The sequence below is a fragment of the Sapajus apella genome, unplaced genomic scaffold (genome assembly GCF_009761245.1).
Source record: "Sapajus apella isolate SASKATOON/1434 unplaced genomic scaffold, GSC_monkey_1.0 scaffold14, whole genome shotgun sequence".
NCBI lineage: Eukaryota > Metazoa > Chordata > Mammalia > Primates > Cebidae > Sapajus > Sapajus apella.
In genome coordinates, this window is record NW_022436954.1 from 5,480,775 (window position 1) to 5,497,130 (window position 16,356).

At 59.3% G+C, this 16,356-nt stretch overlaps 1 protein-coding gene across 3 annotated transcripts; it reads right to left on the reverse strand.

Annotated features, from left to right (window-relative positions):
- Positions 1 to 2,101: 2,101 nt before the first annotated feature.
- SIPA1 (signal-induced proliferation-associated 1) lies at positions 2,102 to 16,079 on the reverse strand. Of its 3 annotated transcripts, none has more exons than XM_032282830.1 (16): positions 15,989 to 16,079; positions 12,562 to 13,338; positions 11,792 to 11,919; positions 11,530 to 11,706; positions 9,007 to 9,181; positions 7,570 to 7,673; positions 7,155 to 7,312; positions 6,468 to 7,077; positions 5,894 to 6,168; positions 3,547 to 3,765; positions 3,355 to 3,466; positions 3,162 to 3,270; positions 2,976 to 3,077; positions 2,836 to 2,890; positions 2,582 to 2,660; positions 2,102 to 2,491 (listed from the first exon to the last, which is right to left on the reverse strand). In XM_032282830.1, exons 2-16 carry the CDS (start codon positions 13,238 to 13,240, stop codon positions 2,345 to 2,347), a joined length of 3,129 nt encoding a protein of 1,042 aa, XP_032138721.1. In that variant the 5' UTR covers positions 13,241 to 13,338; positions 15,989 to 16,079; the 3' UTR covers positions 2,102 to 2,344. The 3 variants fall into 3 exon arrangements, with proteins under 3 accessions (XP_032138721.1, XP_032138720.1, XP_032138722.1); XM_032282829.1 differs by lacking the exon at positions 15,989 to 16,079 and adding an exon at positions 14,166 to 14,821; XM_032282831.1 differs by lacking the exons at positions 12,562 to 13,338; positions 15,989 to 16,079 and adding an exon at positions 12,001 to 12,555 and having other exon boundaries at positions 11,792 to 11,967.
- Between the last annotated feature and the right edge of the window lie 277 nt (positions 16,080 to 16,356).

Below are 16,356 nucleotides of genomic sequence, written 5' to 3' on the forward strand. Positions count from 1 at the left end.
CGGGGCCGGGGAGGGAGCGGGCGGGGCCGGGGAGGGAGCGGGCGGGGTGAGAAGGCTCCTAACCCTGAAGAAGCCGGCGGCTGCGCTGCGCAGGGTACTGACCGACTGGAAGGCCCCGACCCGAGGCCCAGAGGGAAACCAGGGAGCCCAGGCCCTGCAGCCCAGGCCATGCCTCCTTCATCTTGATTTTCTCGGTCCCGCGGTGACCTCCTGTGACCCACGGAAGACCTCTCCTGGTCCTCCTCTCACTCCTTCCCCACCTCCGAGTCCTCGCATCCAGCCAAGATCTCTCCCCTGCGTAGCAGCCGCTGGACATCTCTACTCTGACATTCTCGGGCCCTTCAAACTCACCCTGTTCCAAATGACCTCAGCCATCCCCAGCCTGCCTCTCCTTCTCCCTCCAGGGTGTCAGCCCTGGCCCTGCCACCTTCCAGGGGCTCTAGCCAGAAACCTGGCCACTTCTGTAGATGCCACCTCTTCCTTTAGTAACTTGCATCCAGTCTTTCCACGAGGTCCTGGAAAATTTGCCTACTTCTCCCCACTGTCACCGCTATCATCACCAAGTTTAAGTCACCACTATACCTCCCACTGGACTGCTTCCTGCAGCTGAAGAGCTCTGACATCCAGATCTCACCCCATCAACCTCCCTTCAAACATCAACCACATGACCAGATCTGAGTTTTCTTTTCTTTTCTTTTTGTTATGGAGTTCAGGCTCTTGTTGCCCAGGCTGGAGTGCAATAGTGCAGTCTCGGTCGGCTCACTGCAACCGCCTCCTGGGTTCAAGCAATTCTGCTGCCTTAGCCTCGGGAGTAGCTGGGACTATAGGCATGCACCACCATGCCCAGCTAATTTTGTGTTTTTAGTAGAGACAGGGTTTATCCATGTTGGTCAGGCTGGTCTTGAACTCCTGACCTCAGGCGATCTGCCACTTCAGCCTCCCAAAGTGCTGAGATAACAGGTGTGAGCCACCTCCCCAGCCCAGATCCGAGTTCTCTGCAGACACACCCTCAGTGACCAGAACCTTCCACACTAGTCCACAACCAGGAAAAACTAGCAGTGGCAGTCTTGGGAACTGCTAATCCAGGATATCTAGTGTACCTTCACAAGCCTTTCTGGTCCAGCTTCTTTGACCCTGGACTCCTGTGTGCGCCTTGGCTCTCGTCCAACAGGCCCCAGCCAGACTGGTCATATCAGGATACCCTTGACATCTCTGCCTGGTAAACTCCTATTCAACCTTCAAAACTCAGCCTCATATTACCTCCTCCATGAAGCCGTCCTGATCCCCAGATGCTCTGTTTCTCAGCACCTAGCTCATTCTGCCAGCACCTAAGTTAACAGACCCAGGGCCTAGGTCTCAGCATGGAGCTTCAGCCAGCCCAGGGAAGGAACCGGAATAGGCATGAGATGCTGGGTAAGTCTGCCCTGTCTGAGCCTCAGGTCCAGAAAACAAAGGATTTAGACAAAGTCCAAGTTTGGACTTGATGATGCCACTTATGGGAAAGGCCTGGCCTGGTGAGGAACAGAGAGGGCCATGGGCTGGTGAGGAGAGAAGTAGGTCAAGGCCCATTTCCTCCAAGACATGGAAACACCACCTCAGGCAACTGGAATTGGGCCCTGAGAGAAGTGGCCAGGTGGGTGGAGAGAGGACAAGGCCTGGGGGCTCAGTGGCTTCAGAGAGGAGAGGCCTGCACTGAGGCACAGGGCCCGGTGATGCATGGCCAGGGTAGATATGGGGTGTGGCCACCTGCTTCCCTACAGAACCAAATAAACGTTATGGAAGAGAAGTCAAGCGGTGGCCTGGCCTAAGGGACCCCCTCAGTGAGTGCCAGCCCGTCTCTGAGCCGGGTTCCCAGGCCTGTCCTGTCTGGGGGGTCTGACTGGGGCCTAAGGGACCCCTCAGTGAGTGCCAGCCTGTCTCTGAGCCAGGGTCCCGGGGCCTGTGCTATCTGGGGAGTGCGGCTGGGGCCTAAGGGACCCCTCAGTGAGTGCCAGCCTGTCTCTGAGATGGGTTCCCGGGCCTATGCTGACTGTCTGGGGAGTCTGGCTGGGGCCTCTGGAGGCAGAATCCCTTGCCCTGCCCCGTCTTGGACACATGCACAGACACAGACAACAGTGGCTTCTTTACTCCCTAAAGTCCTCTTTTCTCCACAGAATATTTACAAACAGGGACGGGGTGGGGGCCACTTCTGCCACCAAATAAGGGGCTAGGGAGGGGGGGCAGTGCTAAGATGCGCCTCTGCGCAGGGAGAGTTCCTGAGGAGGGCCCAGTATGACCCGGGTGCGCTGAGGGGCCCAGGTGGTTCCAAGCTTGTCCACAGCCAGGCAGCAGCGGCCCCCACAGCTCAAGCCAGGTCGGCAGTGGGTGAGCCCAGCTGCTTGGAGGCCAGAAGCAGGCGCGTGGCTGCGCTCTCAGACTCCGCCTGTAGCCGCCGATTGCTGTGTCTCAGGCTCCGCACCTCCTCCTCCAGGGCTGCCCTGTCTGCCTTCTCCTGGGGTGGCCGGGGAGACAGGAGTCAGAGCTGCTAGCCCCTTTCTGGGGACAGCCCTGTAACACCCTCCAAGCCCAGCCCACCCCTCACCTTCTGCAGGTCCTCCTGCAGCTTCCTGAGCATGGACTCCAAGTGAGAGACCTTCTCTGAGAGGCTCCCAGGCTCTGGCCTGAGGACATGGGGGTCAAGACTCAGCAGGGCCAAGGCAGGGAGCAGCGCACGGGATGACTCCCAGCCCCACCTAACGAGGCCACAGAGCCTGGGACAGAGCTCCACCCCTGCGGACAGGCATGAAGGGGGTCACATGGGCAGGTAAAGCAGCTGTTGGGGGTCAAGGAGCTTACTCAGAATCAGACTTTGGAGTTCCCTTAGGGTCTCCGCTCTCTGGGATGGGCTGTCCTGTGGGGACAGAGGGATCGGGTGGGCAGGTCAGAAACGGGGAGAGAGTACCACCCAGGCTTACTGCAGCACCTGGTGGCCTCACCCTCTCGGGACAGCGACTCCAGGATGGTGTTACAAGTGGAGGCGATCTCCGAGATGGACTGCCACTCGTCCTCCAGGGTCTCACTGCCCGCCTCTGACATGACTGTGGGCAGGAGGAGCAGGCTGAGCTGGGGGAGCCAGGGAGCACCCCCTGCCTCCTCCCATGCCCTGCTGACTCCAGACTCACTCCTGCTAATGGAGTTCCGCAGAGACAAGGTACGTGGCAGAAAGGAGGCCCTCAGCTCTGGGGCCGGGTTCCCCTTGTCCTCAGAGCCACTGGGACTGCCTGGCCTATCCTGTGCGAAGGAAGTGGATATAGATTCAGTGACGCCCACTGTCACCACTATGCCATTGGGATCCAGAGCCCGGTTTCTGCTCACCTGGGTCAGGGGTGTCTCACTGTCAGTGCTGGGTACTGACGGCTTGGCCGTGGTGGCCAGGAGGAGGTCCGGGGTGGTGTTGGGCAGGACTGGGGCCTCATCTGACAGGGAGCTGGGGAGAGCGGGGGTGGCTCAGAACGGGAAGCTGCTTTCACAGAGGCCTGGAGGAAAGGGAAGGCCAAGAGCATACACCTGCGTGGTGACAGAGAGTTCTGGCTGTGCAGGAACTCAGTCCTCTCCTCCGCCAGATCCCCAGGCCCTGGAGGGCTGCTGCCATCTTGTAGGCACAGGTGCAGCAGCTGCCTTGTGGTGGGCAGCAGGGTCACCCCCTCGGCCTCATCCTGCACAGGCTCTGGGGCCCCCCGCCGGCTGGGCTCCTGCAGAGACAGCGTGTACAGCTCCGAAAAACTCCTGGGGGGGGAGGGTCAGGGTCAGGCAGGACTTCCCCAGCATCCTGCAGCACCAGCCCCACCCCCAGCCCCTGCCAGGCTCACTTCCAAGAGCAGGAGAGCTTCCCAGCCTCCTGACAACAGTGAAAAATGCCTGATTACTGGCCATTTTTCCAAATCATGTTTCAAATTCTAGTGCTGCCCTTGTATATCCCAAGCAAATCACTCTGAACATCCATTTCTCTGTCTGTGAAATGGGGGTAATAGTACAAACCCCAGTGTGCTGTGAGGATGTAAATAGCATACATAAACTGCTTAAATCCCAAAACTACTGTATGGAGCCAAATCCAGCCCGTGCCTTTTCCTTTTCTTTTCTAAAGCAGATGTGTCATCTTCTGTACTTCAAGCTAAGTGTGGATTTTACTTTTCTTTTTTTGAGATGGAGTTTCACTCTTGTCGCCCAGGGTGGAGTGCAACAGAGCAATTTCAGCTCACTGCAATCTCCTTTGCCTCACAGGTTCAAGCAATTCTCCTGCCTTAGCCGCCTGAGTAGCTGGGATTACAGGTGCCCACCATCATGCCCAGCTGATTTTTGTATTTTTAGTAGAGATGGGGTTTCACCATGTTGGCCAAGCTGGTCTCAAACTCCTGACCTCAGATGAACCCCCCTCCCTGGGCCGCCAAACGGGGTGGATTTACAGGGGGGAGCCCCCGCCCCCGGCCCAGATTTTCCTTTTTTTTTTTTTTTTTTGAGACAGAGCTTGCTCTGTTGCCCAGGCTGGAGTGCAGTGGCACAATCTCGGCTCACTCATTGCAACCTCTGCCTCCCGGGTTCTAGCAATTCTCCTGTCTTAGCCTCCTGAGTAACTGGGATTACAGGCCTGGGCCACCACGCCCAGCTAATTTTTGTATTTTTAGCAGAGACAGGGTTTCACCATCTTTGTCAGGCTGGTCTCAAACTCCTGACCTCGTGATCCACCCACCTCATCCTACCAAAGTGTTGGGATTACAGGCGTGAGCCACCGCACCTGGCCTGGATTTTACATTTTTAACTAGTGGGAAAAAAAAGAATATTTCATGATGATTGAAAATCATATAAAACCAAATTTCAGTGTCTGTAAAGTTTTAGTGGGACGCAAGCACATTTATTCATTTACCTACAACAAAATAGCTGTGGCAGAGACCAGATGGTCCAGAAAGGCTAAAATATTTATTATATGGCCATTTACAGAAAATGTTTGCCTACCCCTGGCTTAGCACAGTAAGTTATCAATACCGTGTATGTGGCCGGTCACAGTGGCTCACGCTTGTAATCCCAACACTTTGGGAGGCCAAGGCAGCTGGATCGCCTGAGGTGAGGAGTTCAAGACCAGCCTGGCCAACATGGTGAAACCCCGTCTCTGCTAAAAATACAAAAAACTAGCTGGGCATGGTGGCACACACCTGTAATCTCAGCTACTCAGGAGGCTGAGGCAGGGGAATTGCTTGAACCTGGGAGGTGGAGGTCCCAGTGAGCCGAGATCACACCACTCCACTCCAGCCTGGATGAAAGTGAGACTCCCCCCCCTCAAAAAAAAAAAAAAAAAAAAAAAATACTGTGTATGTGTATGGTGCGGAGGTGGGTGGGGTGGGTGGGTGTTAACACTTAAAAAAAAAAGCTAGTGGGGGTTGCTATTTGATCTTATGAGCAGTGGGAGCAACGCACTTAACTAGTCCCATTCTACCTATGAAAAAAGAGGTTCAGGCAGGGCTCACACCTGTAATCCCAGCACTTTGGGATCACCTGAAGTTAGGATTTGAGATCAGCCTGGCCAACGTGGTGAAACCCCTTCTCTACTAAAAATATAAAAAATTAGCCAGGAGTGGTGGTGCGTGCCTGTAATCCCAGCTACTGGGGAGGCAGAGATTGCAGTGAGCCGAGATCACCGCATTGCACTCCAGCCTGGGCAACAAGAACAAAACTTCGTCTCAAAAAAAAAAGAAAGGAAGAAAAGAAAGAGGTTCAGGCGGGCTAAGAGACGAGAGAGTCTTTGCGGAAGAAAGGCATCCACATGGGGTTCCTGAAACTGATGACGGCGACCTGGGACACACAAACTGCGCGGTGGCCAGCTGCCTGCCCTCCCACCTTCCCGCGTCCCCGGCACCCTGACCTGCGGGGCCGGCCGCTCTCGTCGGGGGGCAGGACGGTGACGCAGACCTTGGGCGCCGAGCGCAGTAGCTGGGCAGCAGCCTCTGGCCGGAGGCTGGGCAGCGTCTGGCCGCACACCCGCAGCAGGCGCGCCCCGGGCCGCAGCCCCGCCGTCTCCGCGAACGTGAAGCGCTCCACATGCGTGACGAAGCCCTCGGAGTCCACCTCGAAGCCCAAGCGGCCTTGACCTTCGCGGGGCAGCGCCAGCTCGCGGGTCTCGCAGCCACGGCTCACCAGCTGCGGGGGGGGGGGGGGGGGAGTGGGCGGAGCTGCCTGGAGGTGGGGCCGCCCCAGCGCCCGCCCCCTAGACTGCGTCCCCGGCCGCCCCGAGCGTTCCACAGCCTCTGAGGGCCGCGCATGGCCCTGCCCGAAGGATGAGAACCAGAAGACGCTTGCCCGAGGGCACCAGCCCTGGCACTGCCAAGCCCCGGGACTGGCTCTGCCCTCCTGGACTTTCCCTTCCGCGGCGGGAGGGGGATCTAAAGCAGGCTCTGCCCCGGCGCGAGCAGGGGCGGCAGTCTCCCGCTCAGGCTCACCTGCAGGCGCGCCACCACCTCGCCCACGGCTTGGCCGGGGGACCCGTCGAAGCGCAGTGTGATCGCCTCCCCGCGGCCGTGGTACAGGTCCAGCTGCTGGTCGGAGAAGGTCCAGGCCAGCACGTCGCGACAGGCGCAGTTGAACACTACGCGGCCGTCGCGCGGCGCAACCAGCACCAGAGCCTCGGCCGAGATGCCCAGCAGGCAGGGCACCTCGGCGCCTTCGGGGCCGCCCGCCTGAGCCCCGGCGGCGACCCGCGCCCCGGGCGCCGCGCGCACGCCCCACACCAGTGAGCCTGCTGCCTGCAGCTCGGCGCCTGGGGCCCGAGGGACCGCCCGGCGCCTCCCACCCAGGGAGGGCAGGCCGAAGCGTGAAGCCGAGTCCAGCGACGTAGTGGTCACCTCGTTGGTGGCCAGGTCCTGCAGGTACTGCTGGCGGGTGCGCGTGGCCATGGCGTGGAACTGGCGCGCGTGGCCGGCCGCCTGTTCGCCATTCAGCGCCTTGGCCAGCAGGAAGGCCCGGAAGTCGGCGTTGGCCACAAATGGGCCTCCACCAGCGGGCAGAGCTGGTCCAAAGGCCGGGGTGTCCTGGGTGCGGCTCACGGCCACCCTGTGGGGAAGGAGGCAGTAGTGAGGGGCAGCAGGACAGCATGTCCACGGGAAACCTGGGACCACCTAGGTGCCCACCTGTAGGAGGTGTGGGGGGTGCAGGGTGCATGTGCCCGCACCACTAGGAACACGTGTTGGAAGTGTGAGCGGATGGTGGTGGGGCAGAAAGGCTTGCTGCCAGGCTCCTGGAACACGATGGTCACAATGTCGTTGCCGATGTGGCGCTTCCGCAGGAGCTGGGGGTTGGGCAGTAGGGTGTCGTGAGGGCCTTCTGTCCCCCAAACCCCTCCTCACTCAGGCAGAACAAAGCTGAGAAGCCAGTGGCTCCCCACTGCCCCTGTTGAAGACCTAGGGTGTTTGTCTTTGGGAAGGGGCCACCAGAGGGATGGGTTGTTGGGCCAAAAGAGGTCCAGCCAAAGCTCCAATGTCACCGACCATGCAGGGCCCTCCATGGTTCCCAGAAGCCCCTCCCCTACGCCGGTCCCTCTCACACCTGCTGCTGGTTATTAGGGGTGTAAGGCAGCATTGTGGACACGTGGAACATGATCTCGTGGTCCTGGTACGTGGTGTAGAGAGAGTGTGTGCCTGTGGAATCCGCTGTGGCCAGGGAGTTGGGGACACAGAGGGAGAAAACAAGGGAAATCTGAGTTTCTTGAACCTGCCATCCCTGTCTGCACACAGGAACCTCTGTGCCCCAAACAGCAGGTGGACAACCACTCATGCCACCGGCCAATGCCCCAGCCATGAGATTCAGGTGCCTCAGCCCAGAGTGTCCCTCCTCCCTTCCCTCCACAGGCTCCAGCCCCATGCCAGAGTGAATGGGGGTCAGGATGGGAGAGTTGAAATAGAATGATGACAGCCTGGGGGCAGTGGCTCACGCCTGTAATCCCAGCACTTTGGGAGGCCAAGGCAGGTGGATAACCTGAGGTCAGGAGTTTGAGACCAGCCTGACTAACATGATGAAACCCCGTCTCTACTAAAAATACAAAAAAATTAGCCAGGCGTAGTAGCAAGCGTCTGTAATCCCAACTACTCAGGAAGCTGAGGCAGGAGAATCGCTTGAACTTGGGAGGCAGAGGTTGCAGTGAGCCGAGATGTCGCCAGCACTCCAGCAGCCTGGGCAACAGGGTGAGACTCGGTCTCAGAATGAAAAAAAAAGAAAAAAAAGAAATAGAATTGGCCAGGTGCAGTGGCTCTCACCTGTAATCCCTGCACTTTGGGAGGCCGAGGCAGGGGGATCACCTGAGGTCAGGAGTTCAAGACTAGCCTGGCCAACATGAGGAAACCCCGTCTCTACTAAAAATACAAAAATAAGCCGGGCATGGTGACACATGCCTGTAATCCCTGCTACTTGGAAGGCTGAGGCAGGAGAATCGCTCAAACCTGGGAGGCAGAGGTCGCAGTGAGCCGAGATGGCCTCATTGCACTCCAGCCTGGGCAACAGAGCGAGACTCCGTCTAAAAAGAAAAAAAAAGGAAAGAAAGAGAATAAAGACAGAAATGGGAAGTAGTCTTAGAGAGAGGCCAGGGTCAGGTGTCCTAGGAGAACCAGGCGTTGCTCCAGGCCCAAACATGTGTGGCATGCTGGGAGAGTGAAAGGCAGGCAGGGGGTGCTTGGTACACCTCCCAGGGTCCCTGGGGCTCCTTCCACCAGGGAGGCAGGGGCGCCTCTCTTCCATAAGGCTGAGCCGCTGGAATGTGTTTGGTGGAGGGGTAGTACCCCCAAACCACTTTAGCACCAGCTCACGCAGTAGGGTACTTGGGCTTTGAGGGACAGTCCCAGCCCCTCCTCTCAGCCCATAGCTTGGCCCTCACAGCCCTGACTCAAGATTCTCAGCTCACCCAAAGAACTCTCCAGCCCCCAGCCCAGGATTGTACGCTCACCCCTTTAGCACAGATCTGCTCCCACCCCTCATACCCCTGGGCCTCACTTTTGGTGTCCAGCTGGGCCCGGTAACTCTCAAAGCCTTTGAGCCGCACCACGTTGCCCAGCAAGGTGAGGAACTGCATGAAGGCCGGTCCCGCCTCCTGGTTGTTGTACATCTCCTCCTCCGAGCCCTGGCCTGCCCGGCAGTAGAGGATGCCCACCTTGCGCTGGAAGCTGAGCTGAGGGTGGGAGGCAGAAGGCATAGGCCTCAGTCCCCTGCAGCCCCACCCCACCAGGTCGTAGGGAATAGATGCGACGCTGCCCTGGGGGCTGGGCTGCCTTGATGTGTGGCCCTGAGCACCAGCCCTCTCTGAGCCACTTGTGTCCTTGCCTGTCAGGTGGGTATAGTCTGTTGTGCTCCTAGTGCTTGGGAGGGCACAGGCAGGAAGGGATGGGAGGGGCTGGTTTCCATGTGACAGTAGAGAAGGTGATTTAGCCTAGAACACAGGCTGAAGCCACTTTAAGAAATGGCTGCAATCAGAAAGGACCCTTCCGATAAACATACACATTGCCATCCTCCTTATCTCAAGGCTGGACTGTCCTTTCCACCCCCGAGTCCAAAGCAACCCCACCCCAGCCCCTGCAGGCCTTGAGCTAGGCACCACCTCTGCCCCCCATGCTCCTGTTTCTTTATCCTCTGCTCCTGGCTCTTCCCTCTGCAGATAACTGGATAACCGTGCCCAGCTTAAGGTGCTCTGAGCCCCTCCAAACAGCACAGGCTCCCCTCCAGCTGTCACCTCCCTTTTCCACAACTAAACTTGTCTGCACTCACAGTCCCCACTTCAATTTCATTCCACCAAACCCCCTGCACCCCCACTCCCCATATGGCCCCCAGATGTGTCCTCATCCTGACACCCTCTTGGCCATACTTGGCACTGGGGATAACTGGAAACTCACCTTGCCTAAGGCCCCAGGAACTCCTCCCTCCTCTGCCCGGGCCTCTTCTCCACCTATGCTCCTCCCCCTCCCTGGCTGTAGCAGGGATGACACCCCCATCTCTGCCTCCCACTCAGACCGGCCTACCAAACCCCAGGCCCTTTTCTCCAGCTGCCCGATGTCTCACCTTGCTGTGACTCCCCCACCCTACTCCTCCTCCTTAAAGCACCACTCCTAGGGGTCAAGAAGCTGGAGCATCCTAGCGCGTCACACCTTCCAGACAGCTGCATGACCACCCACTTCCTCCCGGACTGTCACCTCCTCTTCACCTCCACTATCATTACCACTATGTCTAGCCTGGGCAAGTGCAACAGCCTTCTGCCTGCCTCCCGCCCCATCCAGTCTAGTCCCCATGCTGCAGCCAGAGGGCTGCCCCTCTCAGATCGGCACTGGATCCCTCCGTGGCTCCCCAGTGCCCACAGGAACAAATGCCAAGCTTCTCCCCAGACCCTCCCCACAATCCCAACCCCAGCCATGCTGAACTGACTGCCTAATGTGCCATTCTCTCATTCTCCAAGCCTTTCCACAAATTCTTTCTTCGGACCGAAAACACTTGCTTATCCAGGCTTCAGCCCTTTTGTGTTCTCCATGCTGGAAAACCCTGGCCAAGGAAGGGCTGTCAGCACTACCCTTGAGTCCCATGGAGCCCTCAACATTCCCCTTTTAGTGTTATCCTGGTCCTGCATTTCTGCAATTCTCTGTGGGTCTCTTTCCCCCACCCAGCTGGGAGCTACTCAAGCAAGCACCTAGTCTAGACCTGTCTCCAGCATTCAGTCTTGGGCCTGGCACCAAGGTATAAGAATTGTTTGTTGAATGACTGATGCACTGAATGACACAGAGGAGGAGACTCAGCCAGTGGGCAGCTTTCAGCGGGGGAGTGGAGGATGGAAGGAGCCGCTCCTGGAAGCTGTGAGCACCACATGTGAGAGGAAACCCAGCACGGGCTATGGGGGAACTGCAGGACCAGTGGGGTGACACAGACCAGGGCGTCTAAAGCTGTAAAGATCTTTTTAAAATGCAGACTCTGGGCCGAATAACAGTGACTCACTCCTGTTATCCCAGCACTTTGGGAAACCGAGGTGGGGGGATCACCTGAGGTTAGGAGTTTGAGACCAGCCCGGCCAACATGGTGAAACCCTGTCTCTACTATAAATACAAAAATTAGCCAGACATGGTGGTGTGCACCTGTAGTCCCAGCTACTCAGGAAGGTGAGGCAGCAGAAACACTTGAACCCAGGAGGCGGAGGTTGTAGTGAGCTGAGATTGCACCATTGCACTCCAGCCTGGGCAACAGAGCAAGCAAGACTCCATCTCAAAATAAATAAATTAATGCAGACTCTGATTCAGATGGTCTGGGGTGGGGCCCCAGAATCTGCATTTCTAGATGATGTGGATGCTGCTGGTCTGCAGAGCTCACTTTGAGAAGCAAGGCTCCAGATGACCTCTGATGCCTTCTCTCTAAAAAGTCAGCTCTCCTGGGGTCACCACCCAGCCCAGGATCAGTGTCAGGGCTAGGGGGTTCGGAGCTGGGCAGGCTGGGTTCAGACTAGGGCCAGCTGTAAGGCTGGGGGCTCCGCAGCCAGCCACTCACCACTTGCTCATCCAGCGTAAGCAGCGTCCGTGGTACCTTGGGTGAAGCTGAGCCCAGGCGCAGGCAACTGGGGCTCAACCGCGGCGCCACGTGCTCCAGAAGTTTCCTCGGGGACAGACCCCGTGGGGGCCCCGGAGGCAGCGCGTCCTCCGAGATGGTGCCACGGAGGGTCCGGAGCTGAGGAAGGGGTGTAAGGGCACTCAGAATGCATACAGGGTGTTGGGCAGGCAACCCGCGTCCTCATCCCGTGATCCTGGCCCACCTGCGTGGTCCGCACGATGACGCGGTAGCTGTGCAGGGTGCCCCCTCCGCTACCCTCCTTTTCCTCCCGCCGCAGGCTCACTGCCACCGGGCCCAGCGACTCGTCCATCCCGAAGAAGTTCTGGTGTTCTACGGGACCGCACCGGGAACGATTGGTCCCGCCCCCTAGCAGCCCCGCTCCCTCTCAACCAGGCGCAACGCTAAGCCCCCCCCCAGGCTCCATCGCACCACCAAATGCTGACCCTAGACTAAGCCCCGCCCCTCAGTAGCCCCGAGCTCAACACCTAGATCTCAACCCTGACCCAAAGGCGGACCCAGACCCAGGCCTAGACCCACGCGGCCAGCTCCTAGGCCTAAATCCTGCCTTGGGCCCGCCCACCACGCCCCCATTCTGCCTTCCGCGTCCTGGAGCCCTCTCCGCAGCTCTGGTGAGAACAAGGTTCACGGATGCAGGGCTTTGAGGCCTGAGTTTTCACCCCACAGAAATGCCCATAGGAAATCTCTCTGCAGCCCGGCAGGTTCAACTAGATGGAGGATGAACCAGATGGAGGCAGAGGGACCAGCCCTGGCTGGGGGTGAGGGACCAGGGGTTGGCCTTAAGAAGGTGGTTGAAAGTGGGTCCAGGAGGACCCAGCTCGGCTCTTGAGCCCTCCTAGGGCCAGGGACTTTACAGGAGATGGACAGTTCATGAGCCCTACTGTGTGCGCTACAGGTGACAGGGATCTCTTCTTCAGCCCCCCTTCTCCCCTCCCTGGAACTGCCTTTTCTCACCTTTGCCATAGAAGTACTTGCGATAGTAGCCAGCACCCAGGTCTGCGTGCTCCAGGCTGTAGGCTGAGGTTCGGTTCTGTGGCTCCTCCAGGATGGAGACAGCCGCATTGGGCAGTGCAGGGGGCACAGGTGGGGATGCTGGTCCACCCAGGCCTAGCTCACCCTCACCCCCGAGCTCACACACAAAGCCAGGTGCCCCGAGCAGCAGGTCCGAGCTGGCAGCCTGGTCCTCAGCTGAAGCCAGGGTCCCAGAGCTGGCCTCCGAGGGGCTCCCCATTACCTGAGACCTCGGAGCCCAATCAAAGAGCAGGCTTTGCACGTCATAGTGGGCAAACCATCGAGGCTCAAGCACTGGCGGGAAGGCAGGCTCTGGTTCCTCTGCTGGCAGCCCCAGCAGTGCCAGCGGGTCTGTGAAGAGCCGGGTTGAAGTGGCAGCAGGGCGGCTGGCCTCTTCGTGGCTGTGGGCACGGGCACGGGGGCTGGCAGGCATGGGGGACTTGGCCTCGCCTGCATCGCTGCCGCTGCGCAGGAGGGGGCCCCGGACTGGCCTCTGCTCAAAGGTGTGAGGTGTCAGCGGGGGCCGTGCTGGCTGGCGCAGCTTGCGTGCAAAGAGGTCATCCGTGGATGCAGGGGCCATTCCCCGCCGAGGGCTCCCCACACCGCCGGCCCACATGGGCATGCTTTGTGGGCCTGACTCTTCGGGGGCTGGGCCGCATTGGCAGGCACGGGTGTTTGGTGCCCAGCCGGCAGGCCGAGGTTGCGGCAACAGTTCCTGCCCTGAAGGAGGAGGGGGCTGTTCAGAGGGGCCGGGGCAGAAAACAGGAACCCAGGCCCCCAGCCTGGTCCTCTACCACCCGTGTTGGCTTCCGGCCCCCTCCGAGACCATCAAAGCTGCTTCCGCTTTCCAGGCCACTTCCTTGTCTGCCTGGGCTGAGGTTTCCAGCCCCCTCCCCGGCTTAGCTGGGCAGGGCTAGAGGCTACGCTGTTGGGTCTTGGCCCTGAGGGTCCTGGAGCCTAAGCAGCCCTGGGACTGCCAGGGTCCCCCATTTCCCGCCCACACATCTTGGCTTTGGCCTGGGACCAGAGTAAGGGTCCCATCAGGACCTAGCCCAACTGGACAGACGACTTGTATCAGCTGGGACGGGAAATTCAGAGGCCACTGGTGTCTGGGTCCTGCCCACTTAACAAAGGGAGGACGTCCTGTCCCCAGAGACCTTCCTCTCTGCCCCTCCCACTTCCTTCAGGGTCCCTGGAGAGCGGATCACCCAGAGAGGTCTGATCTCTCAGTGCCCTGGCCCTCAAGGCCTCAATACCACAAGGACACATGGGTTCCCAGGGGGCATCAGCAGGGCAGCAGGAATGGCAAAAGGACTTCCTTCAGCACAGGAAGTAGCCCCAACTCTGAGCCCAGCCCTCTGCCGGGCCCCCACATCCTGAGGAAGATACCGGGGTCACACCAGCTGTCATGGGACCAAGTCACCCAGGCCTAAAGGACAGGCCAGCTCACCTTCTTGCAGGCAGTTGTGCCCAGGCCTGGGGGCAAAAGGAGTCACAATGACAGGGCTCCTCTGCTGGAACTGGGACCCATAGGAACCTCTGCCTACCTGATCTCACTGATGCAGACAGGGAGGTTTCAACCCCATGTGACAGATGGTCAAATGAGGTCCAGAGAAGATACTCTTGCCTGAAACAATTCATGTCAGAGCTAAGGTTTGAGCCTGGGCCTGTCCATCTCCAGGGCCTAACCAGAGCTGCACCTGCCCACTGCTGTCTGTGTGCGTAGGTGTTGGGGGGTGGGTGTTGGGCTGAGGTTCAAGATCTCACAGGATGCAAGATTGAGACACCCAAAGTCCCAGGGACCTGCTAAGTGCGGAAATGTGACGACAGAGGCAGGTGCAAAAGGTGGTGTGAGAACTTGAGGGAAGTGACGCCTAGGCCAGCCCTGGATGGAGTAGGCAGTGAGGGCAGGGAGCTGGGGACCCTCCACTGGGGGTACAGGCATCTAATGGTGCACCTTCATGCAGCATCCAGTGACATCATGCAGGGCTGGGCCAGGGCAGGTGGAGGAGGAACTCCATACACTCCTCGCCTGAGGCCTCCAGAACCAAGCAAGGGTCGGCTCCCCAGCCCAGTTGCCTTCTACCTTGATTTCTCCTGAATAAACTCCCATGCTGACCTAAGCCTCTGTTTTCTCATCTCTAAAATGAGGTTAACTGGCCGGGTGCAACGGCTCACGCCTGTTATCCCAGCACTTTGGGAGGCTGAGGTGGGGGATCACCTGAGGTCAGGAGTTGGAGACCAGCCTGGCCAACATGGTGAAACCCTGTCTCTACTAAAAATATAAAAATTAGCTGGGCGTGGTGGTGCATGCCTGTAGTCCCAGCTACTCAGGAGGCTGAGGCAGGAGAATCGGTTAAACCTAGGAGGCGGAGGTTGCAGTGAGCCGAGATCACACCACTGAACCCCAGCCTGGGTTCAGAGCGAGACCCTGTCTCAAAAAAAAAAAAGACAACCAGGGTTAACTATTTCTGTCCCCTCCGAAGTTTGCTGGGAGACTGACAAGAGCGAGGTGTGTGTGACTATGTGTGTGTGGCAGGTGTGACCCCTGGCTCCAGGAGCCAGCCTCTGGGCACATGCAGGCTCAGGCCTGAGCTATGGTGTGTGAGGTGTAGGAGCGCACGAGGGAGGGGATCTGTGCAAGCCCCACTTCGTGTGGGCTGAGCTCTGCATGCTTGAAGTGAGCTATGTGCATGTGTGCACCCAGCCTATGGGCTGCCTCTTGCTGTGTGGCCCAGTGCCAGGTCTGGCACTGCCTTGAGGGGTGTTCTTGGGCTCTGCCCCCCACCCTGAAGCTTCACACAGGGTCCATTGAGGCCAGGACATTCCTCCGGGCCTGTGTCACTAGGGGTTGGGGGAAAGGGCCGGCCCCGCCCCCACAGATCCGGAAGGCCTGCCTGCCCCAGGAGGAGGAGTTGGCCACTTCCCAGCACATCTGGAGGTCATGACCCCATTTCTGCTGCCAGGGGGCGCGACAGATGTTTCCTACCAGGCCAGGCCAGGGACTGGGGTGGAGGCTGCCTAAGGAGAAGAGGAGCCCCAGAATAAGGGGGAGCCCCGCACACACTTGCAGTGTCGAGGGGGAGGGGGTCACAGTACCGCCACGAGGAGTCACGAGTCGCAGCCTCCACTCACCGGCTTGCTGGACAGACTAAGCCGTCACGCAGTGAGTAGGAACGGCTGCTCAGAGCCAGGGAACTGAACACATTGAGTCGGGACTGAGTTGGAGCCCGTAGGGAAGTTGGGAGGGTGCCGGCAACCAACGTGGCGAGGACCCCCCTCCCACACACATCACCCGGGCCCACCGCTAGGCCATCTCTCCCTGTCCGGCCCGACAGCAGTGCCTCCCGTCCCCAGCTCCCGCCAGTACCTCGGGGGCTCCCGCCCAGCCGCCGCCGCCCGCGCTGGGGTCCCGCTGCCGCTCTCCCGCTACCGCTCCCTGCGCCGGCTCCGCCTGGAGGTGGGGCCGTGTGGGGGGGCGGGGCCAGCCGCAAGCTGTCTGCGGCGGGAAGCGCAGCGGGTGGGGACTCCAGGCCTGGCAGTGGTCAGCCCCACACCGTACTGACTCTTCTTTCCTCGGCTGAGAAAACTGTACTTGCCTTCCAGACCAACCGGCCGGGCTGGCGCCGGCCACCAAGCGTCCAGCTCCCGGACAGCATAGAGCAGGTGCCCAGAGACGGCCACTATTTAGAGCACTTGCTAAGCACTGGGCCCCGGGCAACTGCTCCACTAGCACGC